The following is a 27,887-nucleotide window of genomic DNA, read 5'->3' as shown; positions in this document are numbered from 1 at the left end:
CAATGGACGAAAGTTTGAGAAAGGAAGTGAGGTGACGGGGACGCCCTTATCCTGCGTCATTTATGTCATTTGAGGGTGGATACCTTCTCTTAGGGAGAGGTGGAGGGAGCTTGGGGGGGGGGGGGGGGGGGTTGTCGGCACTACCACGTGGGACCGCGCACTTCCTAATCAGATGTCTAATATGTATAATATGCCATTTTATTTCTGTTTTTTTTATTGAACCAATGTACAGTAGGTTATCTTAATATATTTTAATGCTCAAATGCACATAAAAGATGAGACTTAAACACACAAAAATAACCATGTGACGCCTCCCCCCCACACACAAACGGCTCTCTTGCATTAAAAAAAAAAAAAAAAAAAATCCCATTCGAAGACGGGCCAAAACTGCTTAAGAGCTAACCAGCATATGTGCAAGAATTCACTCTGTGCACGTTTTCCCAAAAATGAAAACAATAATTTCAATATTATAGTACTGCTTTCGTCCCCTTATGCACTGAAACAGAAACAATACGCTACAGAAATTTATGTCTTCAAATACAGCAACCCATTCCGATTACTTGACTCCTTATCAACGACATTATTTCTGATGCGCAATAGCGTCGCCTCAGCTTTTCTTTTTTAACGCGACGAGCTCTCAAAAAACGTCCTCATTCATTTACACGGCGATGCGCGTGGTCGCGTCGGGCGCGCACGCGCGGCTGTCTATTGTTTGCAAGGGGCGGCGCTAGTTGACGTCAACACGTTCGGGTTGCAGCGAAGCGAATGTGAACCCACTCGCAGGGGATGAATCAGACCAAAGAGGTGGCAGGGGGGGAGAACGGTCTGGTCGCGGGGGACGCACTCCCATTTCACACGTCCTTCCTCACAATTAAAAATCTGATTAGCATTCATACGTGGGGCAGGTTGCTTGTGCTACTTTGCGTTCCTGCTTCATGCTCGCCATCATCTGCTGATCTCCGACCAGACGTCTGACAGCATCACACGCGCCGGCTTGTCACCGAGGAGAGCTATATTTATTATTATTTTTAAATCCTAATAAGAGAGGGCAAATATCTTTTTGCGTGGGTTCGTCCGGACACACCTTGAGGAGGACTGCCCTGTCACCACTCCAATTAATATGGATGAAGACAATCACGGTAAGGATGTTTTTTTTTTCCTCCTTTGCCGCTCGCTCCTTGGCATGGATGGTCGCGCTACGAGTCCATCCATGCTCGAGTAAAATAAAAATAAATAAGAAGAATGAAGAGGGGGGAAAAAAACCTTGGCACAAAAAGAGCAACCCCCCCCCCACCCACCCTTGCAGGTAATTCAATTTCCTTGCTCAAGGCACACTTGCTCCTTTCAAAACAAAAACATCAATTTGCCCGCATTTTCCCCAAATTCGTTTTCTTTGAAGCCCTTGTTGCAAAGCTGGTGTCCTCTCTCTCTCTCTCTCACACACACACCCGCGCACAATCCTCCATTTGAAGTCTGCAAACTGGGTGGAATTGATAAGATAAACGAATGGCAGGCTGACAAACAAGCTCTCGCTTGCTTTGTAGTTTGCTGATGAAATCCAGCGCCCCTGAATGTCACTTGATAAGTGAGGATGAAACAAATACAAGTGGTGGGAAAAGTGTGTCATGTAAATCATTTGGATTCACTGCCAACACGTTCGGTGGAGTTTGTCGGGGCCGCTTTCGATGATGTAGTTATTTGCAACACCGGATTTAGAACCTAAGCGCGACATTGCTGCATCACGGAACTGTCGGGATAGTAATTAGTCAACAATAGTGAACACTGCAGGAAAAAAAAAGAGCTTCAAGACCACCTATAAACGCTTGGAATTGAGTATGGATGCCAGAAGATGGCAGCAAATCACTTTTTTAGGGTGAGGCAAGCCTAAATCAAGCTCCTTCCATCACCTCCACATAGTGCAACGATTTTACATAAGACATGCCTTTGACCTGAGTACAATAACAACCAATAGGTGAGTTTCAAGGCGACTAACAGAGGATAGGTTCCTTTCGAAAATTCTCAAATGCCTACTCACGATCAAATCATGTTTTTGTTTTCTTTGTGATTGGCTGTCGGAGAACGCCGAGACATGCTGCTTGTAATTGGACTGGAAACAAGGCCCCGTGCCGAATAAATTATTTCGATAACTTACCATAAATGTTAATGGGGAGCGTCGCCTGACTGTGATTCGCTCGCCGGCACGGTCACCGCCGCACGCGTCACTTAACATTGCTCTCACGCACACTTTCATCCCTCGCTGGGACGGCATTCTGCGTGGTGTCGCCGAGGCCGATAAGTCTGTCACCAGCGCAGAGAGGAAGCCTGTCAGCCAAGAGCAGATACACGACAAGATGTCACATTCCTGCGCAGCCCCATGCCAGATTCCGATCTTCTTCACACGCGCAGCGCACTTTGCTTATTTGTCATTTGGTGCGATTCATACGACCGATTCTAGAAAGTGGGCAAACTGTTGCGGCGTATGCTCAGACGTGAGAACTACAGAGTACGAATGTGCTATGACCCAACAGCCAACGGCCACGCAGGAGCTCAGATCACCCATTTTTAATTGAACGACCGACCCTTCCACGTTATGTTAGTTCGAGTGTCGAACATGCATTTTCATTTAACGCAAATAAAAAAGCCAATTAGCTCCACGGTGAGAACAACACGATTAATCCCTGAAGGGTTGTCATCCTGTTGAGAGACGGAGTCACGTGGTCCTGGGAAGGAGGAAGTGCACAAACCCTCCCTGCACTTTGGCCTGCATTTTGCGATCCATTCTAATTTATATGCGGGATAAAAGCATGAGCGGCGCTGATGTGTTTTATATGCACTGATGACTGGCCTGGGTTCTTTTATATTTACGGCTTTTCTTGAACAGAACAGCTGCAGTTTACATAAAGCACTAGCAACGAGCAGGGCGGGTAAGCGACGTAGACATGTGTTTTGAGCTTACAGCCGGACGGAGAAATGGAAAGAGGAGCAGAAATTTGTTGGGTTTTTATTGCCTTTATGTGTACCTTTCTCTGCTGCTTTTTTTTTTTTCCCCCCCGAGTTGAACTTATCCCCCTGAAACAGACATTTAACTGCTGGGGAAAAAAAAAGTCAACCAAAGGCGGCTTTTGTCAAAGCCTGAATCCACTCAGTGTATGTTTGATTCCTTGGCATCTTGCACTGCGCCTCTGAGGGAATTAGTGGGTTAGAAGGGGGAAGTCGTGTGATTAGGATACTCTCTTTGTTGTGGCTGTAGGCCCAGTGTGTGTGGGAGGGCACCAGCCAGTCACTTGGGGCAGCTTGGAGGTGAACTGGCTGCAGGAGAATGGTTGGATGGCAGATTATGTCTTGTGAAATCGAGCCAAGTTTATTTATGGATGACCTGGAGGAGAGGCGGCAGCAAAACAGGCCAAAATTCAGTTGCTGAAAATGTATTTATAACAAATCCAATTGTAAGTAAATTGTAGCTATGCAGTATCAAAGAACTAGAAACAATCAATCGATGGTTTGATCGTAATCTTCAGCAAACAAGTCGGTTGTTACAATGTTTTTGTCTCAGCAAATATATCACAGCGAGCGCACGTTTTCGCTCCCACTCCTTTGCACAAATATTCCAAAATGGGAAGCTTCATCACTCTGAGTTGCAAGCGTTCAATAACAATAGCTCAAACAAAGAGAGTCAAAGGAATCCAAAACTTTCAGAAACAAAACACTCAAGTAATGAATCCAGTCTTGTGACTGTCTTTGTTTTCAAATTGAAGTCATTTTGGGGAGGGGGGGGGAAAAAACTCGATTTCCTGTTAATGTCTCTTGTTGGCCCATCTGCAGGGAAGAAAAATGCTTTGCTATAAAAGCATTGAGCCAAATTGAATTCACCCCATCCAAATGTCTTAAAACCAACAACAACAACAACAACAAAAACATCTCCTTTGTGTGCCGACCAAGATTTACTACACGGCAATCTTCGCCCAGTTGTGTTGTTTTGCGGCTTAAGACAAGATTTTGTGATTTGCTTTTGACTGCCAAGATTACAGTGATTTGTGGGGCAACGGTCGAAGATTAAATATACTGATATGATACGGCCCATGTTCCGTGCCGAACGCATCGACCCAGATAGTAACAGCGAGTGAATGCGCCTGAGAGTGAGTGGGAGCTTGTAAAAGATGGGGTTGTTGTTTTTTTTTTACTATGAAGAGCTGAGAGAGGAGACTACATATGGAGCTGATTAGGAGAGGGACTGAGAACGCTTCCCTGCATGTTCCCATCACCATGGTAGTGTGTGTGTAGGTGGATGGGATGGGTTCGCTACTGAGGCAACACTCAACAGAGAGGTAGTCTCTCGTGGATTTATCGCCTGTCGAAAAGGAGCAGCTCTCCAAGTCTGTGCGGAGGAGAGACGGGAAAAGGCACTTGCAAAAAAAAAAAAAAATTGACGAGAATAGTAACGAGTAGTGCACGGATCTCTGCAGAGGTGCTTAGCTGGACTGAAGTCATCTTGAGGTGCAAAGCCATACCGTTCAATTTCAGCTCCTGCTGCTAGATCTGGACCCTTGGCCCCAATGCAAGTGGACTGTAGAAAAAGTCCATTCTTGTACACAGTGTGCCTCTGCTAATCTCTGCTCGGGACCGAAACCCTGCGGCGAATAGCAAAGAATTGCAAGTAAATGACGCCCCCTCTAAAAAGTTGCCTGGAAATGCCGCAAGATAGCAGAAAAGCCCTGCTTTTGTCTAACCGAAGCTCCGTAATTTTCTTCAACATAGTTCCCAGGCACCAAGATCTCATCAGAAGATGACAACGATCGACTTGAATACAAATGAAACTCCTCAACTCACATAAACATAGTTCCTTGCACCAAGATGCCATAAGAAGGTTGGCAAAACTTCAAAATGAAGCTCCTCCATTCATATAAACATCGAGTAGTTCTTTGACACCATGACACCAGCAGGTGATGGCAAAGCACTACTTTTATTATTATTATTACTTTTCTCTCAAGCTCCTCCACTCGCTTCAGGATAGTTCCTTGGCACCAAAATGCCACAAGACAGCAGCAAAGCACCACCACAATCGAAATGAAGCTCCTCAGCTCATTTCAACGTAGTTCCTTGGTACACAAAAAGTGAATCTGACTTTTTTTTTTGTGAGGACGACAAATTAAAATCTCAAACCAAGTGAATTCGCGAGTCAAGAATCACGAACGTTTGGAGAAACTGAAATGAAGAGAGCGCAGACTTCCACCAAGAACCCCACTCATGGAAATTCACTGAGCATACAAAACAAGGTGTATGAATCCATCTCCACTTTTTTCTTTCTTTCTTGGCTCTCTTAGTAGTAATGGAGAAGTGCGCTAACACCCAGCTCATTCTTACCATCATAAAATATCCTGGCGCGCATCTATTTAATTTCCTGCACTTTGTTCATGTTCAAGTACATGTTTTCATTCCTGTCGGCGACAAGGTGAGCACATTTGCATTTGACGTCAGTTGTTCCGCGCACAAGATAGATGCCGCACAGGTGACATGCCGCCCATGCATAAGCAGTAAACCTGAAGGCAATGGCCAGCACGTCAGCTGTGACATCCTGCCCCAAACTCAAAGACGATATCAGACAACTCATTTGCCGTGCAGATCGCAAAGCGTATTTCAAAATTGCTTTTCATGCTGGATACACATCGCAATAATGTCGGCAAGCTTATCGGGCGGATTATTACATTAATTCCGCTTCCTGTCCGTCACTTGCTTGACGCCCGGAGCAGGCAGCCGAGGTGTGTGTCAGGAAATGATCATTCAAATGTGTGTCACCTGTGAGCGTGTCGGCGCGGCGCATCTTCTCGCTTTTGTTTGCCTTCGCCAGGAATCACGACATCAGTTTGAAAAGATCACTGGCTGCAATCTGGAACAGATTGTTCAACTTTTGCATCGACACACTTTTTACGCTCTCCACCTACAGTGGAGTCGATAACCCGCACGGTCACCAACGAGTGAACCACAACAGAGATGTTTGGACTGACCCTAACCCTGTCCAGATGCGAGAGAAAAAAAAAAAAAAAACATCAGCGTGTTTTATTCTCAGGCCAATCAAATCCTCACATGCTGATGATTATTTTGGCCTGCCAACATACCACGGCAAAACCTCTCTGATCCGGCCATTGATTCGAATATATTATCATAGTGCTGATGCTGAGCAGATGTGCGATCGAATGAGGACATCATGTGCGGACCACCCCCATTGCAAATGCGTACCCAGCTGGAGGTCCCCATCCCCAAAATCAAAGATTAAGTCATGCAATCAGCTTCTGTGAGCCCCATATACTCTGTGGGGTAGTTACAACTAAAACTAGAAGCTCCCCAAATCTTTCCGATCACGCGAAGAGGGGAGCTCCTGTACTATGTAATGTAAAGACAGTGGATGCATTATAATTGGTTGTGTATAAATATATTACAATAATCTGGTTTATTGGTTGGGTGCCAACAGAGGCGCAAACAATCGTCAGTTTTTCCTGGTTCAAATGTATGAAATGAAAATCAAATGCATGGCATTGAAAATTGAGAAAAAAACGAATGTAAAAAGTCAAATGAACTTGGTTGTCACATTTGACCCCACCTCTTGGCTCTTCCGACTTGTCTCTGTGACATGTGCGCGCTATGGGACGACAGGGGCGCCCTAAAGAATTCACGGCAGTCCGATGCCCCAGTCCAATTCCCGGCTGCTGTGAAAAAAATAAAATAAAATAAATACAATTCACTTAAATATAAAAAAAAATTACATTTTTTTTCCTCTCTCATGTGCATGCACTCTCGGCTAACAATGAAGCACTTCAAGGCAAGCAAATAAGGCATTCAAGTTACACAAACATGAAATGTTGAAAGCGGTGTCTTTTATCATGCAAAAAAAAAAAAAAAAAAAAAACTAACGAACCAACAAATCATCAGGCGATAAAAGAGTCAGGACAAGAAGCAATATTCATGCACGCCCCAGATTTATTTTAGATTCACTCGTAGCCGTTTTCTCCCTATTACAGCCCCCGCTCCATCATTAACATCATTGCAAGTCTTTGAATAACTTCCACCTCCTGCATTATGATGACATCCCATTCATTTTTTTTTATTTTTTGCACCAAACACCCTGAGTAGCACACACACAACAGCAAGCAAGGCCGACTATCCGCCGCTCCACGTGCTTCCTCTTATCCAGCCCAAAGCAAAGTAGGTTAGAATCGGGCAGCTGCAACATCTGTGCATAGGCCGCCCATACATCACACTTCCGCTCGTATCGGGGTTTTGAGGGGGGAGGGGGCGTGTGCGGGATTAGTGCCAGCTGGCCTTCCCGCTGAGAGTGTGTGTGTGCGTGTGTGTGTGTTCGTCTCACCACGTCTGCATGTCTATCTATACAACGCGGGCTGTAATGTGAATGCTTATACAGTGGGAGGCGATGAGGGGGAAGTGGTGGGGTTTAGATTAGAGACCCACTTGTTTGCTGGTCCTGCAAAGCGGAGCAACAGAGGTCATCTTTTTTTTTTTTTGAAGTATTACAGTGCGTTAAGTCGCTAAATAAAGCCAGTGGACCCATGGCTAAATCCACTCCCAGCCACGCAGCAGCCCATGTTAAGTGAGCGTGGGATTTTCATTCTCTCGGCGAGCTCCACGTGCTTGATAACAATGTTGCCCAACCTTTACTAAGCCAAGGCACATGCTGGATTTTTTTTTACATTCGGCAAATCTCACAGCACACCGTCGAACAAAAATGTCACCGTAGGGGACATACAGGAGCATCGTAATGATGACATCTTCGGGCCGACATTTTAATCAGGTTAAACACGAAAGAGACAAAGTATTGGAAAACAGTCAAAGTGTTCTTCCTTGTCATCCATTCATACTTTTATGGTTATCAGAATTAACCCTTTCGGGGACAGCGGTTGCGACAGTGGACGTCTTATCATGTCATCAGGTTCTGACGTGAGTGCGAAGAAGCCAATTTGCATGAACAAACGCCTCCTCGTAAAAGTTATGAAAGTGAAGATTTGGGTGCATTCATTTAAATCAAAGCAGTTAAAGCCAGTGGGTGGGTTTTGTGGGGGGAGGGGACAGTTGTTCGCGTTGGGTGCACAGAGAGGCGGGGGGGGGGGGGGGGATTTACTCCTAAAAGTAGATTTAAGGGGATTTGTTTTTTGGGGGAGGGAAGGGGGTCGCGGATGAGATTACGATGGGAGCCTCATGCGTGGTTGGACACACGATGGACGTTAAATCTTCGGGGGCTCTCTCAAAGCATTGTTACAGTGCAGCCGAAAAAGTATTGTAACTTTTTCCACCTTTTGTGTTGCAGCTTTAGCAAACGGATTCAGTAATCATTGAATTCTTGATTCAAAATTCTACATGTGACACCATATCATGGCAAAAATTGTAAAAAAAAAAATATATATATGGATGCCCATTATGCAGCACGCTCCCTGTGTTAAGAATGCGAGTAGATTATCAATAACGTGGGCCCACGGCCTCTCGTCTGCTTTCTGAAGCAACCCAATTAAGAAATGAGTCATGGAAGGTCACTAATGGAAGCGTGTTAATAATGGAATTGGCAGACGTGTTCTGCTGAAAAAGCCCCTCCCGCCATCTCCAAACAAGATTATCCGCTGGCGCAAAGATGGCAGTGCTGATTGTACAGTCGATTTTATGAGTTTGGAGAGGCCAATAAGACACTGGCGAAGAGGGGCCCCTACTTGGAGAATCGCGGGCGCAGTCAGATCATAATGGTGGTGGTCTTTTATGGCATGGAGCAAATGTGTACCGTTCATTAGATTTGGAATGAATCGAGATTGTAATCATGCGTGAGTATACATTAGCTACATGAGCTAATGTAGGACCCCGGGGGCGTACAGTAGATGCGTCGCGATGGCTGTCCTTTGCACATCATCAGGATAAATACTCACTGAGACTTGTGCTTTTCCAAATTTGGTTTGGCAGCTTGCTGATCGAGGACTGGTCGAGTTTACATTTCAGCCTAGATGGACGTGACGGGGTCGGAACACCAACATTTTCCTGCAAATAATGAAGACAAAAAAAAATATGGCGTGAGCCCACTATAGACTATCAAATCAAAAATGTGATTTAACGCTGGTGTTTTAAAATGAGACATTCTGGCATGAAAAAAAGGATGCGAGGTAGGACACAAATGCAAGGCGCAAAGCATTCGGGAAGAGGGAAAGACGCTCAGCGAAGTCAACGGTATCCAAAGACGTGAGGCGAAAAGGCAAAGTCAACGAAACTGGCTGCACATACGACGTGGGCGTGACCAATGAACTGCACGTACGTGTAAATCGAGGGAGTGATGTTCTTTTCCTCCCGACGCGTAGGCGATATTAGCCCCGCGGAGAGATTTGTGGCGCCTAATGACACAAGATCAAACATACTTAACGTGCCATCGTAGGACGGATTGAGATAAAGAAGTGCACTCGTCCGTTCTGCTTTCTCGTATTTTCCCCCGGAGCTGCAAGTTAAATCGGGGAAATCCCGCGTGGCAGAGAACGAATCTGGATCGGTTTTATTAATAGAATTATCCCCTCGGGCCGAGTGGAGACGGAGGAGTGGGCCAAGTCACTTTGAAATGGATTAATTAAAACTCGTTCTCGAGTTAATTAAGATTGAAGGCATCGCCGCGCCAGCCAAACGAGGTGAAACAGTCAGTGAAGCAGCAGCGATCGGCAGCAAAACACTTTTTTCCTTTTTTTTTTTCATGTTTCGCTGATCATTCGCAGCTCCGAGGCACCAGATTGGATCCTCTTTGCGAGCCCTCGTTTTTTATTTTTTTGCCTTTTTGATCTTGGCCGTGTTGTCGCCCGTGCCAACTGTGTACAAACGAGCGTGCGCTTCACGCCGTGCTTTCTCCATCATGCGTTTCAGTTCCTGAGGATCTCTCCCTGGAGGAGAGGGATGAGCTGTGCAACATCCGGCGCAGGAAAAGAGAGCTGCTCGACGACATTGAGGTGTGTGTGTGTGTGTGTGTGTGAAACTGCAAGACGGCCGACATGCGTTTTTGCAACCGGTCACAAATTCCTATTTCCCGGCCACGCAGAGGTTGAAGTTTGAGATCGCCGAGGTCATGACGGAAATCGAGCAGCTGACGTGCGTCGGCGAGAGGTAAGACGCCCGAGGCGGGGTACCGCGTTCACTTTTTTTTTTTTTCGGGAAGTATGTGAGCGTTCTCGGTAAGGATCAAGTTTGGGAACTGAAGTTGACGAGATCCACTTATTCCCTGACTGTCCCTGTCAACAAAATCTTGCAGTAAAACATCCCAGAGAAACAAACAGATCGCCATGGGGAGGAAGAAATTCAACATGGACCCGAAAAAGGTACTTTTCTTATTCTGTCCTCACCTTTTCATCTTGCTCAGGGCAGCCGGTGACCCTTCAAATGGTTCCCGTTAGCTCGTTGAGAGAGACTCACCACCTCCTCTGGTCACCCTCCTCTAGGGAATCCAATTCCTACTGGAGAACGACCTCCTTCAGCACACCCCAGAAGACATTGCCCAGTTCCTGTATAAAGGCGAGGGGCTCAACAAGACCGTCATCGGAGACTACCTCGGCGAACGGTGAGTTGGCAAACCTTGCTGGAGATTCGTACTTGGCGCCAACGGCACCTTTGACTGCTGCCATCTTGTTGTTCTTCCAATTTCTGGAAAAGAAGGCAGAGGAGTCCCGAAGGGGTAGAATTAACAAGGGTGCAGATAGGTTGCCATGGCAACCACTTTGACAAGGTCACCCGACACTTTTATGATCATATATTTTACACTTCTGGCTGCCAAAAAGCTTCATTCACGGACCACGTTAAAAGGGAATGAGGCTCTCTAATTATCAGTAATGGGGCTATGGGGGGGGGGGGGGGGGGCAGGAAGCTATCATTGCACGCTGAGGAGGGGAAACAGGCAGCACAACACACCGAAACACGGTAAGAGACACAAGAAAATGAATGCAATCAATTTCATGTGAAATTGATAATCAGATGGATGGGGTGCGGGGGACTCTTAAATGGACCTTCATCTTATCTTTCATATCACATCATTTCACTGGTCTTAATAATGAGAAAATGAGGTTATCACCCCCCCACCCCCAAAAAATAAAATCGGTGTAATTTTTGTCTGGCTGCAGACAACTTCAACAGGAAGAAAGCTCGGCGCACGCATGTCAAGAGACAAAACATGGCCCAGTCCAAATAATGCAAGAATGTTATTGAACCAAAAGTTTGCTTAAAAGACAAAATGGAGGGATGGTGTAAGCCGTCGACGGCCCGACAAACCGCAGTTGTGTGTGTGTGGTTTTTGGGTTGAGCTGTTTTTCATCAGCCGGGCATATGCGCCAATGCCTGGAGGCGGTTGGAAACGCAAAGCCCGGGCCAGCTGTTTAAATGGATTCCACACGCCACCTCTCAGCATCTTGTGCGAATTAAATTAGTAATCGTGACAGGAATGCTGAGGAAAGGCCCATTTCAACACCTGCATACGGATTGCGTTTTGCTTTTCCGACATGGATTGTCTCTGCTCGTTCGCCAGGGACGACTTCAACATCAAGGTGCTGCAGGCTTTCGTGGAGCTGCACGAGTTTGCTGACCTCAACCTCGTCCAAGCGCTACGGTCAGCGGAAAGTAAAAAAAAAAAAAAAAGAAAAAGTTGCAAAACACATCCTGACAGCTCGCGACGGCAACGGAATCCGCCCCCTGACTTCCTGTTTGAATTCCAGGCAATTCCTGTGGAGTTTCCGTTTGCCAGGTGAAGCTCAGAAGATTGACCGCATGATGGAGGCCTTTGCTTCGCGCTACTGCCAGTGCAACCCGGGGGTCTTCCAGTCCACAGGTATGCGAACGCATCGACAGGAGTTGCCGCATCCGCGAATCGAGCGGATTCAAGTCGCATCGCGACAGCTTCCGTGTGGGAGATGAGCGAACGAGCACACTGGCCGGGTGCGAGCACAACTCTGGTGACTGACACGGTCACAACAACACACCGGTAAATATTTGTCGACGTTTTATCGCGGGGAAGAGGCGGCTTGTGCGTACATGAATCCGACTCTTAATTCCGAATGATTCCATCCACCTTGATGCGAACTGCGCGGCCTTACGCCCAGTGAAGGCTGCAATAGAGAAAAGAAAAAAAAAAAAAGAAGAAGAAATGACACCTTTGATTGGTTTCCAGATACTTGCTACGTGCTCTCATTTGCTATCATCATGCTGAACACCAGCCTGCACAACCCCAATGTCAGAGACAAGCCCCCCGTGGAGCGTTTCATCTCCATGAACAGAGGGATCAACGAAGGAGGAGACTTGCCGGAGGAGCTTCTCAGGGTGAGGCACCGTCGCACGGGGGGTGGAGGGTGCGAGGTGGCCTCATTTGTCATAAATGAGCTTTTTCTTTGCAGTTTTCTACTCTGACGATCAGTGTCCACCCCCCCCCCCCACCCTCTTGCCTTTTTCCGCAGAATCTTTACGACAGCATCAAAAATGAGCCATTTAAAATCCCGGAGGATGACGGGAATGATCTGACGCACACTTTCTTCAACCCCGACAGAGAAGGCTGGCTCTTAAAGCTCGGTATGTTAAAAAAAAAAGTTCGGACAAATAATCGATCAAATCGACGAATCATCAAACCCGACCAATCTATGTCTTCCCGACATTGGCTGATTGACAAGATGAAGGACAATACGCAACTGGACTAGGAAGCCACGTTTTAAAGACCTCCTAGTCCCCCCCTCGATCCAATCCTACAGTGAGTCAGACCATGTAGTCATGCTGAAGCTTTTACAGAATGGACTTGCGGGGAATGCGTGCCCGCTGCTGTGTGGCTGCCCATGTCGAGAAATAATGGAGACCGTCTCCCCTCTTTATTATCCTCCCTCTCTGGTCCTGCCCCTGCTGGACCTGACGGGCTGCCAGCACTCCACCCCAGCACGCCCCCACCTTCCTCTGCATTCTTTGGCTCTGGCTTTTCAGTCCCCGGCCAGCCGCACTTGCCAGATCAGCAAGTTAGGTCCCGCTTCCCCCAATCACTGAATTCCATTTTCATTTGAAACGGCATCGGAGGGGATGGATTGGTTTGGATGAATGAATCGCTCCGTTTTCCTCTCGCCGGTCCCACTTCAGTCTGAGAAATACTATCGCGGCGCACCATGGCGGTCCCGAGCATCCTGCTGCGTTTCCATCTATCAAGCCAAGCGTCCGGTAGATTTTAGTAACAATGCGCCAGACCTCACATTTGGAAAGGGAGCACTCAACAGTTCTCGGATGCAGAATCAAAAAGTGAAAGGCCCTTTTTCCAGCCAGAGAAATACATTTTAATCATAAATTCCTGCGTCAGACGTGTTCCAGATTGTGCAGAGTGCTGAGCCCAAAATGTTGTGTTGGTATGATGCAGGTTAATTACATCACTGAATATCCACTAATCCGAATAATCTACTTTTATGAGACGATGGCGGCAGATGGCGGCATCGCGTCTCCATAAAAGGAGATTTCCTTTCGGAGAAGAATTGCAACTTTTTTTTTTGCCTCTAAGTTTGGCCCAAGGCCTTTATTTGTCAGCGTGACTTGTCTGTTAAAAGAATATAGATCAATATTAACTCTTTCATGCACCCTGTAACCTGATAACATGGCGTGCTGTCCACTGTCGTAACCGCGGTGTTTGAAAGGGCTGCTTTTTTTTTTTTTAAACATTATGAGAACGACAAGCCTTGAATGACGTCCCTGCTGACCCCTCCCATCTTGCCGTGTGTTCACGCTTGCACCTCCTCAGCTGGAATTCCCATTCAAACCCTTGTTGATGCTTTTTTTTTTCACCCCCCGCTGTGCGCAGGCGGCAGGGTGAAGACGTGGAAGAGGAGGTGGTTCATACTCACAGACAACTGCCTGTATTACTTCGAATACACAACCGTAAGTCTCATTTCAAACGTGCAGGATTCAAATCGATTTCTTTTGCTCGAATGCCGCATTTGATTTTTTAAAACGACGGGGCAACAAAGCAAAAAGTGCCCCATTTTGGTTCCGCTGGGGAGTGAACCCAGGACCTTCTGCGCGTAAAGCAGATGTTGATAATGACTCGACTAGAGAACCGCAATTTGTTCGCTTTTCATATTCGGGGCGGCGGTCTTAAAAAAAGAAAAACGGCTGACATGTAGACTAAGGTCAAAAGGTTATTGCCTGCCAGCTTGGCTCTTTGACCCTCACGCCAACATCAGTCCTCATGGGAAACATCTGCACGCTACACGGCACACATCTGGCCTTGTGCAAAATGATTCAACCTGTTACATGTCAATACACGCCTGGCACTGCGAGACAACACACACACACACACACACTCCCCTTCCTGTGCACTCTCATTCGGCGTAAGATGACATGAAGGATGCAGGGCACTTCCTCAAGGTTCACACATACACAATACACACGTGGACACACACACATGTGCGCGCACACATCCGGCCCTGTAGCTATAATGGTGCACGGGCAGGAGGCAGGAGAGCGCAGGGTTGCATCTCCCTGGGGGACTGTCCCCTACATGACCGGGATGAACAAGAAAAACATTTAAATCGCCACCCTCGAGGTGCTACTCCGACACATTTTTCCCAGATCGGGTTAAAATTGGAAATGTGCACAGCAAATCCAATTCCATTTTATTTGGCTGTTTTTCCTAAGAAAATATGTTAGGCATTTTTTTGTTAAGAAAAAAAATTGTGGGGGGGGGGCTGTTTCTTGAGACTGAAAATGGCCACTTTTGTCATTGATTAAAAAAAAAACTATTCAGTCATGCAAAAGATGTGCACTTTTTTTCAGGGGAAAAAACATGCGATATTTGTGGAGAAAAAGTTAGATGTCACCAAACTACGACCAGATAACAACAAAGTAATCTAATGGTACTCTGCCAAATGTTTAGTTTTAGTTGCAAGCAAAAATGTGAAGAATTCACTCACGTCACTTCTCAGCAAGCAGCAGCTTGGCAAGTAATGGACGATTCTTCGAAATAAGGGGCTGTGAGCTTTTTATTACTACTCCCAGGTGAATTTCACTGCAAAAGAAGAAATAAAGAGAATTACACAAGGTGTGTTAAACAAACCACTTGGTCTCACAAACGTCTGCTAGCTTCATGCTAACACACGATGCAAAACACCATAGATGGGCTACTGAAACTAGCACTGACACGCATATTTGAACACAACACATCTAGACAGACACCACAGTAATAATCACATGTATATATTTTTATCCTCAGCAAGGCATGGGCCCACTGAATTCAAACATAAAACTAACCGTTTAGTTCTTTGCATTCTATTTAATTATTTTTGCCTCGATAACACTGATGCTTCTTTCCAGGATAAAGAGCCACGTGGGATTATCCCCCTGGAGAACCTGAGTATCCGAGAAGTGGATGAGCCCAGGAAACCGGTAAGGACACACGTCAAGATTCCTTACATGTTCTTTAAGGCCGATTTTCACACCATCTTGGCTTTTTGGTATGCAAGAACTGCTTCGAACTCTACAACCCCAGCCACAAAGGGCAGGTCATCAAGGCCTGCAAAACGGAAGCGGACGGGCGCGTGGTGGAGGGCAACCACGTGGTTTACAGGATATCGGCCCCCACACCCGAGGAGAAGGAGGAATGGATCAAATCCATCAAGTGAGCACGATTGTGTTTGTACGGATCCATTTACACCGAGGGGGCACTTAGCCACATCCCATGTGTCGGCTTCTCATGGGTGACCTTGACGATGACACGCCACTTGTATGTGTGTGTGTGTCATGAATATCCAACACAAACACACAATGGAAACACACACACACACACACACACACACAGACACACTGGTGACCAAACAGGAGTCTGTTTCTCACACTTCTACACAGATAACACACCGAGGTGACTTCTGCTTTGTTGGATAAGCTCACTTCCTTTTGATTAGTACAAGCAAACACACACGTACACACGTGCACTTTGTGGGGTTGATATCAAAAGCGGTCTAACTAATGTGCCACATTAGATTTTTAAACTGGACAGATGGGCCAGGTCCTTCATAAATGATTCATTTGAATCGTAAGCTACATTTTAAATCACCATTTCAGAGCTGACCAGCACGGTGGGGTCGTGGTTAGTATGTGGGGGTTCAAATCTCAGCACTGGCCTTCCTATGTGGAGTTTGTCTGATCTCTGGATCCTCCAACTCACTCTAATGTGAACCTAATGAGTACAAGTGCTGAAGAAAAAAACGGATGGGTGGCATTTTAGAGCTCCAAATTAGATTTTCGACCTCCTGTGCCCTCTAATGGAGCTACAATCCATTTAGCATTAAAGTGCATGTGAATGGTGCAATTTTTTTGTTGAAGTGTTAGGCTGCTTCAACAACGGAAGTTCACCTTCACAAAGCACGAATGACCCCAAGGAAAGTCAGCGTAGAGATTCAGACCTCAAAAACTGTGTGGCAGGTATGCTAACCACTACAACACTGCAGCTGTTTGGGATGGCAAGGTTAGCTATGCTAATGAGTGCATCTTTTTACTTACAGTTTTTACATCGGCATTAGGTTGCTCAGTCATGTTTTCTCTCCAATCTTCCCAGAGCCAGCATCAGCAGAGATCCTTTCTATGACATGTTGGCCACCAGGAAGAGGAGAATAGCCAATAAGAAATAACCAAAGGCTTCTTTCAACGTCTCTCTTTTGCATCGCTGCCACGTCCAAGGCCAGCAGAATCAGACTTTGACTTGTGGAAACTGGGTTGAAAGCAGTGAAGAACTACAGTCACAGTATGTGTAACATTTTGGTGGGACATGTCTGGAAAGACTTTGGCACCCTCTGGTGGATATTACATGACATAACGACAAGTACTTCGTTAACCTGAGGGTTGAGTCCTGGGGGGAGGCCTCAAAGCTAATAAATCAGCTGGTCTGATTTGAATATGCACTGATTTACTCAAACACACAACCCTAACACACTCAAAAATGGTTTGGGCTATTAGGCTTTCAGGTGAAATTTCACGATGGACCTAAATGCATTACAGTGGTGTCTTTAGATACGAATGAGCCGGCATACGAGCTGCTAACTTAATGCTAACACACGGTGTAAAAGTAATATTGACGCTACGGTGTTGTAACATTTTAAGCAACTGAATTGAACACGAATGTGAACAAATACAAAAATGCAGCCCTCACATGCGTATATTCTTTTCCCTCGTGGTGAAATGACTGCTCGAGTGGATACAATCGAGCCGTTTTTGTCCCACTTTTGCCTATTCGCGACCAGTGACGTCAGACACTCACCTGTCTTGTGTCTGAAAAGATTTACCAATAAGATTATCATTACGTCTGACTTGTGTTTAGACTCGGGGCCCACAATCTGGAAAATTATCCATATTCCATATTTACGCGCTAAAATCTTCATGCATTGTTGAGCCGGAAGGTATTGAATTCCGCGGTTGTGACGTATGCGGGATGTAACCAATCCAAGAAGCGCCCTGACAGGCGAACAAGGCAGCGTAAATAAAACTAAATATGTACACCATACCCAATGTCATTTTTTTTGTATAAAAGTGGGTTCCCCAGACGGTGTTTCCAAAGCATCTTTTCTGCTCGACACAGCCATTTTAAAACGCTCCTGTTCGGAAATACTCGGCAATCATCGGCTCATAAACTAAGTCCTTGCCTGCTCGCGTTCACGTTTGTGAGATCACCTGTTACCACGCGAGACGTCTGCCTCAGAGGACTGTCGTTGGAACAGAATCTATCTGTTGGTGTATGTCTCTGGTGTTTCATGTTGCGATTATAGGAACAGACCACAAACAACACGACCAAAACTGTTAAATAAGTGATTTTCAGTCTTTCTTTATGTAGGGCAGTCAAAGATGGAAAAATAAAATCGTGTCCATATACACCGCCTCCTAGTGGCCAGGTCACACACAGCGTGGGCATAATAGCATCTCTATTCATTTTCGTGCGGAAAAGTGATTTGGAGTGTTTTGAGCAAAAGTCGTGCTCACAGAATGGATTAAATTTGCGTTGGATTAGAATATACACCCGAACAGTTGAACATGCGCTTTCAGTGGTTTAGAGGTCAAATTAATATGACCCATTAAATGCATTTTAGGTCATCCTTTAATTCCACCTAAACCGCAAATATATAAACTTTTTATGAGTAGTGCATTTCATTCGTTGAAAATCCATATTCCCTTTGTTGGGATACTGTTTAGCAGATTGGGAATTATTTGCACTACGATGATATTATTTGATGTCTTTAGGCAAGCAACAACTGCATAAACACATTTGATGAATATCCACCTTTGTGATTATTTCTTTTGTAGTCTATTTCCCTGTTTTTTTTTTTGACAAAATCACCAATTTACAGTCTGCCTGTATATGATGTACATTTTTCGTTTTGTTTTTATGCATTTTGTGAGTGATTGAGAGGCTATTCATCGTTTAGTTGAGAACTTTACAATCATGGAGATGTGTGTAAATGACAGCAAGAGAATAAAGATGCAGAATGATACTAGGGGTGTCTGAAAAAAAATTACAGGATTTTGAAAAAAAAAATAGATGACCACTGAGCAGAGTTCTTTGGTTATTTCGTAAGCCATAAATATTTACTAATGACTAGATCTAAAAAAAAACTGGTTATAATCTTGCATTAATTTAAGTGTGTATTAACTGTATGGTGTCCACATTGATATTACAATCTATTTTGTAAAAAATACAAAACTTTTAAACCCCCTCCCCCCAAATATTGAGAATTCATCACTTTCCCAGCTATTACAGTTCCGTTTTCTACACACAAAGACAACAGTACAATTTCTGACATTAACAAAATGTATTTTAAGGCATTTTTACCTTGTACAATGTATAAAGGCTGACATGCTAAATTAAAGGAATAATACAAGTTTTTAACTTCTGTCAAAAAAGTTGCAAAACAAAACACAATCCGTACTCACGGCTGACATAAGTCCAGAGAATATGAGCAGAATCAACAAGTTTCTTCTAAAAACAAATAAAGCAAAACAACATCTACTCAGAATCCTGATACAGGAGTTTTTTATAGATATATTTGTATGTATGTATAAAAGTAACTGATAGTACAGTTCAAAAATTAAATTCACAGTATTCCTTATGACGCTAGAAGACGCAAACTGGATTTTCTGATTCTTTTTTTTTTCGTCGCCTCCCCCATTGAAAACTGCGATTAACCTGACCTTTTTTTTTTTTTGTTCGGTTTCATTTCTAAACAGATTGTGAGCTGAAAGAAAGCCCAAAAAAAAGGAATGATTCGGAGAAGAGAAGCAAGTTAAAAAATACTATCGGGTGTTCGAAAAGGAACGAAACAAACGCAGGGGGGAAATGTGCTCAAGTCAGTCCAGGGTATCGTGGAGGTATCAGTGAGTGAAGCCTTGCTTGCGTTTGTTCATAATTTCTACACGCACCTCCCACCCCAACCCCCCCACCCCCTCCACCCCCAGTGGTGAATATGAAATAAACTCAAAATCATCCATGCACGAAGCGACCTTCCAAAAGTGTTTTCAGCAGCGCGTGTTTTTCCCTTTTAATGTGAAGCGAGAGGATGATGATGAGTTTTCATTGTCCTGAGTTCCACTGAGTAGCAGTCGAGATGTTTTAAAGCGCCGGGCTTTGTGTTCCACACACACGAATATATTAATATTTGTCACTGTTCACGTCCGACAGGAGTAGGAGAGTTACTGCAAATAAAATCAATGCTTTAAAAAGTGAACATTGGTAACACTTGACGTGTGGTAAAAATACTTTTTTTTTTTTGGTCCCAATGAAGCACCATGTCGTTCAATCATTCCTCTGCTGTATCTCGGCAGGGGGGTTTTGGGGGTGGGGAGGGGGGTTCTGAAACCAAAAAATAAGTATTTTAAAAAAAATTGTTGCGATGGAAAGCAGAAGTTGTTTAAATGCTGTGCCCATCTTTAGGGTTCTATTTTTTGCGGGGCTAATGTAGCAGATGTAGTAAGTGGCCACTCACAGTCAGTGCTTCATGGTGCTGCTCACCATTGCGGACCATCAATGGGAGACAAAGTTGGCTTGGCTGTAACCGTTTCCTACCAAACAGGAACAAAGCACCGTGAGCTTTTTATTTCAGACTTCATGTTGACCTTCACATTTGATCATGAGCGGGACCCTACCTGTGTATCCATTAAGGTGGCTGTGAAATGCCCCGTGTGCGGGTGCGGCGGGGGCGGCGCCGTCATGGTCGTAGTCAAGGCGGCGGCGTTTGTTTGGCGAGCAGTTGTTCATGTCCAGCCTGTCGTCCTTGGAGTGACGCCGTTTGCGGTACTCGCGTTCTTCGCTGCTGCGGGCCTTGTGGCCGCGGCCGTCCGGACTGCGCTGCTTACTCTGGTGCCGGCTCTTTTTCTTCTTTCTTTCTTCGTAGCCTTGCTCCGAGTCGGAGCTCCTGGCAAGAGATTGCGAAAACAAACAAAGAAAAAAAATACTGTGGTCAGTAACCAATATTTTGAAAAAGGCTCGTAACGGCTGGTTAAAAAGTGACTAATTTAACAGATTTGAATTGTATCCATAAAAGAAGTTATTTTTTTAAAAGCATGTTAACAGAACAAATCATAATTAACAGATTTAAAAATAAAAACAATTCAAATATTTTTTATTATTTTATCATTTTATTATTTGAATGAAAATAATTCAAAGAATTGTTTTTATGATGAAATAAAATTACAACCCCTTTTTTTTTTTAAAGAAACAAAGCTCATCTCTCGATGACCTGGCCCATCAGTCCATTTTAAAAGCCAAACATGGCACAAATGTTTACTCACCCCGGGTTTAGCAGGACAAGTAATGAAAACAAAACAAGAGTGTGTCCTGATAGGTTCAGTGACTCACCCACTCTCACAATATCGCTCTTTATCCTTGGACTTCTTCTTCTTGCTCTTCTTGTGTTTTTTGCCGTGGCGCTCCTCAGAGCTCACAGACCGAGCACTCCTTCGAGCATTTTGGTCCTCCGACCCCGGAAGAGCGTGCCAATGCGAAGACGATGACAGCGTCTCTCTATAGAGGTGGTGGTCCCTGTCCCTGCAGTCGTCCCTCATCCTGCGAACTTCCCAGCCGTCCTGCTGCTGCTGCCGCCTCCAGTGGCCTTGCGACTTATGTCGATAGGCGTGATCGGAACTTCTGCGCTGGTAATCGCGGTCTTCCCTGGATCGGTGGTGGTGGTGATAGAAGTGGTAGTGGTGCGAGCACCGGTCGCGGTCCCGCTCCCTGGGGTGGTAGGCGTTCCTCTCCCAGCGCCGCTCGCTCTCCCAGTCCCGGTGGTAATAATCGGGATCCCTGTATGAGCAGCGGTTGTAGTAATGGTGGTCTCGGTAGTCCCGTCTATAGCGGTGAGTGTCCCGCTCCTGACTCCTGTCCCTGTAATATTTCTCCCTGTCCCTGCTCCAGTCGGACGAGTATTGCCGGTCTCTGCCCCTTTCCCGCGACGACTGCCTTTCGTAGCCTCTGAAAGCAGGACTGGGTCGGAGCTGCTCCTTGGGATCCGCGCGCCCTTCGGAAGCCACCGTCGATGAGGTCTTGGTCGGCGGGGCGTCCGCGACGTCATCGGGAACCTTCGGTAGAGCCGGGCACGAGACGCTGGCGCTCTGAGAGGAGTCGGGCGAGGCGGCTGCGGGACTGATGGATGCAGACTCGCTAGATGCAGAGGAATGGATTTTGTCGGCAGAGGTGGCTTCGCAAGCCGTTTGCTTCGGCGGGGGATCGGACACACGCGCGGCCCTTAGGTCGGGAGAGATTTTCTGGCTTTCGCCGGCAGCAGGTTGGGCCGGAGCAGCCTGGGATGCCTCTTTGCTGCAAGCACTACAACAAGACATGAAAACAAAGTCACGAGTGGACAAAAGTGAAGCCTGCGCAGTTTGGCGTTGGCTTTTTGGGGGCGAGGGCAGCCGTCCTCTTTTAGTCATTAAAAATCTGTTCTGTTCCCTATTGTAGTGCCATTGCTTTTTTCTTTTTTGGGTTATTGTGTGTAAATGCCAAAATGTGAGTTTCAGGACCTAATATGATTTTTCAAAAAATTGTGATTTGACACTCCAGCTGGGTTGGCTACCTTGGTTGACAGTGGCCAGTGTCCAGTCCATTCACAGTCAAACTCCCCTCTGATGCCAAACTTCCATCACTACTGACAGGGATCTGAAAGGCAAAAATTAAAGTCATTTCAGAGTGGTGCGTGTGTGTGACCGCACATTGGATCTCGACGTAAAGGGTGGCGCGTACCAAAAAGGAAAAGCATCGCTTACCTTTTCAACACTATCATGCCCGTTAACTTTTTGAAGTCCATAATGGTGTCCATTTTGGATGGTTTTCGAAATGCTGTGTGTAATTCCATTCAAACCGTTTCCGTTCTGGTGCGTATCAGAGTCCCCATTGGGCAAATCATCCCCTGTTCTTTTGTTTCCATTCACGTGACTCTCCACTGCGCAACCGTTATCCGGGGGTCCGCCGTTCTCCTGGTCCGACTCCTCTGACAACTCTTGGCTATACGGCACCAAGAAGGACGAGCCGTTCCCGCCGCCCTGATGATCCCCGTTACTGCACGCCGCGCCGTTGATGTGGTTCATTTGTCGCGGGATGAAGCGAGCATCTGAGGTAGACTGGGAGCAGGAGGAGGCTGAAGAGCTGGAGGACGAGCTGGCCGAGGAGCTGCTCGCCGATGACGAGGAAGAAGCCAGGCGAGTCGGTTTGCCTTGGCCGATGCAGAAAGACAGCTTCAGGCGCTTCTCGTGCTCCGGGATCGCTGAAGGCTGGCTGGCCACCAGGTGCGACGCTGAAGAAGAGGAAGCTGCGCCGTGGTTCGGTTTTCCGGCAACGCTGCTGCTGGTGCTGGGCTTCGGACAGTCCCTCAGAGATCCGTTGCCATTCATGTGGGGAGGATTCTGCGGAGGGGACAAGTCATCAGCCATTTTGTTTGAATTTCTTCCAATAATATCGGGACGGCGAAAATCCTGATCATCGCAGTGTGAAATGTCCATCTCGTTTTTGGGTTCGGCAATACCTTGGTCATGTGCGGGGGCAGCTGCGGTCCGATGAAGCCGACATTGCTGTTGTGATGGCTGGCGCTGTTGAGGCGGGGTATCACCACGGGTCTGGGCGATGACTGACCGGGTACGGCTGAGTTATGGGTCATGTGACCATAGTCCCCTTCTTTCTTTCCATCACCGGACCTTGTGAAACAACACGATGGAGACGAGAGACGAACGCGGTAAAAGCGAGGGAAGACAGACGCGTCAAAGGAAGTCAAATGTGAAGGCTCCGCGGCGTGAGCTGATGTTCAAAGTTGACTCACTTGATGTAGAAGAGGACATAAGCCTGCTGGTTAACAACAGACCTGATGTCGCTGACGGTCACAGAGGAATCATTCATCTGAAACCACTGACCGTTGCTGGCCTGGGAGACACGGAAGAGGGAGCGGCAACTTTTACAAAAGGCAACCGCAAATGTCTGCAAACTGGCCCCGAGTCGACGCGGTACCTTAATATAGCAGAAGTAGTGCCCGGCGTGGCAGCTGAATCCAGAGTGGACAAGAACAGCAAACAGCCCGTACAGCTGCGCGTCTCCTTGCGACTGGGACATGAAGGGCCTCAGGTCCAGGTACTCGAGATATTTCACATCCTGATGAGCACAGATGAGCTGATGAATATGAAAATAATTTGCAAAGACTCGAGTCAAGTTACTGGAAATTACTTTCGTGATTTTTCCTCCGCTGAAGTTGGCAAAGCGTTTCAGCGAGAGGGTCAGCACGTTGGAGCTGCGATGGATCGTGAATCTCTTTGAGGCCGTGACCATTTTTTTGCACCTGGGAAGAAACATTTTCCCTGTTAGGGGCTACAAAACAACGGGTAAAGCCCGCCTTCCGAAAAATTTTATCTTTGTACAAAAACGTACTTGGAGCACTTGTAGGCATTCTCGCCGTCCAGCTGCTCTGGCTTGACAAACTGCTCAAGGGCCTTCGAGACACTTGGTGCCATCTGCAACGACAGGCAATCTACAGGTTAAAAAAAAAAAAAAAAACTTTCCAAAATGTGCAATTATTTGGACAAAGCAAACTTGAAAATGATTAAATTGATTCCGTGGAGTTACTTTGATTTCTAGAGTGATGTCCAGAAAGGGGTCGAATGTATCTGAGACCGCTTTGCAGTTTAAGCATTTAACTGAAAAAGAAACACAAACACAAAAGGTCACCAGATTGAACATGCTGCATACATAACTAAAACCGATAAAGCGAGTTCACAAACTTACCTCTGGACCTTAGGTAGCCACCAAATACCTGATGAATGAAAGAGGTTGCCTGCGTTTGCCTGTCCAATCTGCCATGAAACAGATGAGATGCAACAAAGGATTGTTTTTTTCTTAAACCTGCGTCTTCAATGAAAATCTGCATCTCAGGACAAAAAACCTACTTGGTTCCAGGTAAGCAGGACTTTTGCATAGCATCCACCGTGTACCTAAGGAATTCATGGGCATCCTCCTGGCTTCCATAGCGGAAGTGCTTTGCAATCCCTGCATTGGGGAGCAATTAAGCATTGTTCAGGTTCCCCCGCTCAACAAAAAACTAAACTTGACTGCAACCCTAAACCGCAGTTCCCTCCAAATTCACGAAAGTAAACAGATAAACAGCGCCGCCTGTCGTTCATTCTGGGTAAGATACAAATGTTTGAGTTCCCCAAAGCACTTACGTTTGAGCTCATTCAGCACACCGATTGGCTTTATAACATTCCCAGAGTTGGCAAAAACCTGAATGATGTGGTTTTGCATGGTGCACATCATACAGAAGCCCGGCTCGTGACCTGCGGCAGAACCAAAAGAAAAAGCCTGACACATGACTCCAGCTAGAACCCGGACGGGACTTGCCATGAGCACCAAAGGAAAAACCAGCGTACATGTTTTCGAATGCTCCCGCGACAGCATGTAGTTGGCAAATGGCGGCGTGTAGGTGAGACACTGCAGAGCTGAGTTGAGGAAACAAGTGTTGCCCATGTTCTGGAGCCCGGCGCCTATGCGGTGAACCTGGTTCCACTTTAGGCTAAGACGTTCGGGAGAGAAGAGGACCTTCTGCGGCATGTCAATGCCATCGCCGCTGCACAACACTGGACACATAACAGACTAAAATTAGACTTGTGCGTATTTCTCAAGGGCAGAACAGTAACCAGTTCCTGCTATTGTGTGTGTGTATTATGTAAATGGCAAGGAAGCTGGGCCATTATGTTTAATATGTTCCAACAACAAAGGGATAGCGTAAAGCCATGTGAAGACAAAGCACGGCTTTTGTGACACAGCATTTTCTATTTTCTATTCTTTTGAGGCTCATCTTCATATCACAATCACATTACTTTTTAGCTTGGGTAAAAACATTACCTCAACTTAATTATGGAGCAATGTGCCATTTAAAAGTAAGAAAAGGTCATCCCACAACATGTATTCGTAAAGGCACAGATAAAGACTGATCAGCTCAGATTACATTCTTTAAAATTATATTGAAGGAGACAACACACTCATTTGTCCCCCTACCTTGCTCTTTGGGTCGGTCCACGGAGGAAGGCGTGCTATTGTAGACGACAGCGCCAGGCGTCGGGCCCAAGCAGCCCCCCGGAACCTTCAGCCGCGGCGAGTCAGTGGGGAGGGTGGGGCCCACTGCCCAGCTGCTGGAACAGCTGCTGTCCATCCCGTCTCCACTGGTGAAGGGGGATCTCTTGCAACCGACTGACTCGTGGTCAGAATTTTCGGAGGATCTGTCAACAATGGTCATAGTTCATTGCTGCGGGTGGGGGAAACATAAAAGATTTTAGGAGAGGCAAGAATCACAGTTTTGTTCCAAAATTATTTAGAGCATGTGTCCTCAAATGTTTGCTTCAGGAGTGAGTTGACTTTGACAAGAGGCAGAGCACACCTTGGATTGGTTGCTGGCCAATCACACAGCGCATATTGACAACCTTTCACTCAGATTCACACTTCTGGACAGTTTGGAGTAATCAATGAAGTTAACGTGTATTTAACAATACAGTATATACAAATTAATTTATTACTAAAGCTAATTTTGGCCTCTGTATGTTGTTTATGGACTGTTTTTAATAACTGGTAAAGTGACGTCGTGGACACAATTTAATTGAGCACACAAAACCAATGATTAATAGATCGTTACCTAATCTCACTTTCATAGTTGTTACAAAACAGGAAAAAATATGCTGAATGCGATCACGTGTGAAAGTGATCATTTGTACGTAGGAGCCTCCACTTCTCCACAAACGACATTTCTCGGAAGAGCAAAAAAACGTCCTTCTGTCGTCATAAAAAAACGATCATGCGTCATTACAATTATTCAAGAGTGGGCCTTTAAAAGCTTTTACTTTGATTTGCCGTTGGATAAAGTTACAGAAAAGAAAAAAAAAGACAGGGCGAATTTCCTGGTCGGGAAGCAGCTGTTCCCTCCCACTCCTCCGTTACCGACTCACGTTGGCGGCTAGGCCTGTCGCACGCACAGCCATTCAGTTACAATAAAGCATTCCTCCAACACGAGTATCTCTCGATGGGAACACGGCATTGGCTCTCAAACATAGCCCCGTGCAGTCAACCCAGCCCAAATAACCGTCGGCGTGAACGTTACATGGACGAACGCCATGGAAACGGCGACCATTACGCAAAAGCTAAGAGCGGGGCTAAAACGTCGTGCTAACGTCGTTAGCCGACTTAGCACGATGGACGGGGGGGCTGACATGGCGGAGACCACAGCGACCCGCTTGGCGATCAAACAACACACCACGATTGCGGTTTTGGAATAATTAAAGCGTTTTGGTTCTATAGAATTTGGGGATGTGGGGGGCATAGTCCACGAACGAGTAGCTAGCATGGAAAGGAGGGGCTCGATCGACACCGGTAGCCGTGTGTTCACTGCGCTGCTCCAGTAGACATGACAGGACCGGTGTAAGGATGCCACAACGAACCCGAGCGGCTCGGGTCCACCGCATCGCGACGGCCGCGTCGTTGAATCCCCACTCGAGCATAATAGCGTCGGGACACTCACCTGGAATGTGGTTAAAAGCACGTTCGTAGCGATTGTAAAGCCATTCCTTATTTCCAAAGCGGGTGTCCGGCGGTGAACAATGACGTAGATGAGCCTTCCACGGCAACATCCGGGTATCGGGGATAAAACGAGTGCCGTGATTGGCTCCCTCCGCCGTTTGACTGCGTTTTGTGAAGCTCCGTCGCACGTTCGTGCCGCCGACCTTTGTGTACATGCACAATCATCACCGTGCGCGTTCCACATACAAATCAACTCATAAATGACGCCGATGGATTCGAAACATATTTCGTCTGACGTTATCGTATGCATTACCGTATCTTCGTAACCGATCGATTGCCTTTTAGAAGTGGGGGCTCAAATATTTCAACTTTAAAAGGATCAAACTACGGAGCTCACTTCCTGACCACATTAAAACATCACAAAGGCATCAAACATACAGGTTGCAGACATTTAACATTCATTCATTCTCCGAACCGAATACAAAAAATACAATAGTAAGTGATGAGGTTAATCAGATAGATTATATTAGAATAATGGATTAAAAGTGTTATTTTAAAGTACCTTGCTGATAAAATACCCATTTTCTATACTACTTATCCTCATTTGGGTCACATCCCAGTTGACCTCTGGCAATAAAAGCCTTTTCCGCCCCTGGACTGGTTACCAATCAATCCAAGCGTACATATAGCAAACCATTCACACCTACATTATATATAAAAAGTCCACACACCCAGCTCAAAATGTCAGGTTTTTGTGGTATTAGAAAATGAAATCATTTATATATAGGCTGTTAGCACCACATACGTGCTACAATATAAAGTGTGTCGGAAATTTAGCATGTTCGAGTAG

At 46.0% G+C, this 27,887-nt stretch overlaps 2 protein-coding genes across 4 annotated transcripts; one reads left to right on the top strand and one right to left on the bottom strand.

Moving 5' to 3' along the window:
• The first annotated feature begins 778 nt into the window (after positions 1 to 778).
• LOC147189891 (cytohesin-3-like) lies at positions 779 to 18,497 on the top strand. The gene is made up of 13 exons (XM_086137804.1): positions 779 to 1,139; positions 9,889 to 9,971; positions 10,061 to 10,125; positions 10,271 to 10,337; positions 10,458 to 10,576; positions 11,534 to 11,614; positions 11,721 to 11,833; positions 12,173 to 12,321; positions 12,456 to 12,567; positions 13,823 to 13,899; positions 15,334 to 15,405; positions 15,483 to 15,637; positions 16,574 to 18,497. Exons 1-13 carry the CDS (start codon positions 1,121 to 1,123, stop codon positions 16,644 to 16,646), a joined length of 1,185 nt encoding a protein of 394 aa, XP_085993930.1. The 5' UTR covers positions 779 to 1,120; the 3' UTR covers positions 16,647 to 18,497.
• Positions 10,442 to 27,137, bottom strand: usp42 (ubiquitin specific peptidase 42). 3 transcript variants are annotated; one of them, XR_015103893.1, is made up of 20 exons: positions 27,039 to 27,137; positions 25,529 to 25,775; positions 24,901 to 25,107; positions 24,697 to 24,807; positions 24,421 to 24,520; positions 24,260 to 24,327; positions 24,101 to 24,171; positions 23,906 to 23,988; positions 23,705 to 23,816; positions 23,492 to 23,632; positions 23,307 to 23,407; positions 23,016 to 23,184; positions 22,261 to 22,896; positions 22,071 to 22,153; positions 20,858 to 21,823; positions 20,146 to 20,414; positions 19,986 to 20,061; positions 14,934 to 15,028; positions 10,591 to 10,659; positions 10,442 to 10,520 (listed from the first exon to the last, which is right to left on the bottom strand). XR_015103893.1 is itself a non-coding variant. In XM_086137797.1 (18 exons), the coding sequence occupies exons 2-17, from the start codon at positions 25,764 to 25,766 to the stop codon at positions 20,024 to 20,026; spliced, it is 3,393 nt and encodes a 1,130-aa protein (XP_085993923.1). In that variant the 5' UTR covers positions 25,767 to 25,775; positions 27,039 to 27,137; the 3' UTR covers positions 18,584 to 19,852; positions 19,986 to 20,023. The 3 variants fall into 3 exon arrangements, 1 of the variants encoding a protein (XP_085993923.1); XR_015103892.1 differs by lacking the exons at positions 10,442 to 10,520; positions 10,591 to 10,659 and adding an exon at positions 16,519 to 16,597 and having other exon boundaries at positions 14,977 to 15,028; XM_086137797.1 differs by lacking the exons at positions 10,442 to 10,520; positions 10,591 to 10,659; positions 14,934 to 15,028 and adding an exon at positions 18,584 to 19,852.
• Between the last annotated feature and the right edge of the window lie 750 nt (positions 27,138 to 27,887).

Source organism: Hippocampus guttulatus, chromosome 19 (genome assembly GCF_054856545.1).
Source record: "Hippocampus guttulatus isolate MCC_2025c chromosome 19, RoL_Hgut_1.0, whole genome shotgun sequence".
Lineage (NCBI taxonomy): Eukaryota > Metazoa > Chordata > Actinopteri > Syngnathiformes > Syngnathidae > Hippocampus > Hippocampus guttulatus.
This window is presented reverse-complemented; position numbering and strand designations above follow the sequence as displayed.

Bases quoted from the DNA above. Each gene is read 5' to 3' on its own strand.
- LOC147189891 (XM_086137804.1), top strand. The intron at 10,126-10,270 runs GTAAGACGCCCG...AAAATCTTGCAG, and splicing joins CTGACGTGCGTCGGCGAGAG to TAAAACATCCCAGAGAAACA. The intron at 11,834-12,172 runs GTATGCGAACGC...ATTGGTTTCCAG, and splicing joins GGGGGTCTTCCAGTCCACAG to ATACTTGCTACGTGCTCTCA.
- usp42 (XM_086137797.1), bottom strand. From the start codon at position 25,766: ATGACCATTGTTGACAGATCCTCCGAAAATTCTGACCACGAGTCAGTC. The intron at 23,989-24,100 runs GTAACTCCACGG...CTGTCGTTGCAG, and splicing joins ACATCACTCTAGAAATCAAA to ATGGCACCAAGTGTCTCGAA. The intron at 22,897-23,015 runs GTATTGCCGAAC...TCCCCTCCGCAG, and splicing joins TGCCCCCGCACATGACCAAG to AATCCTCCCCACATGAATGG.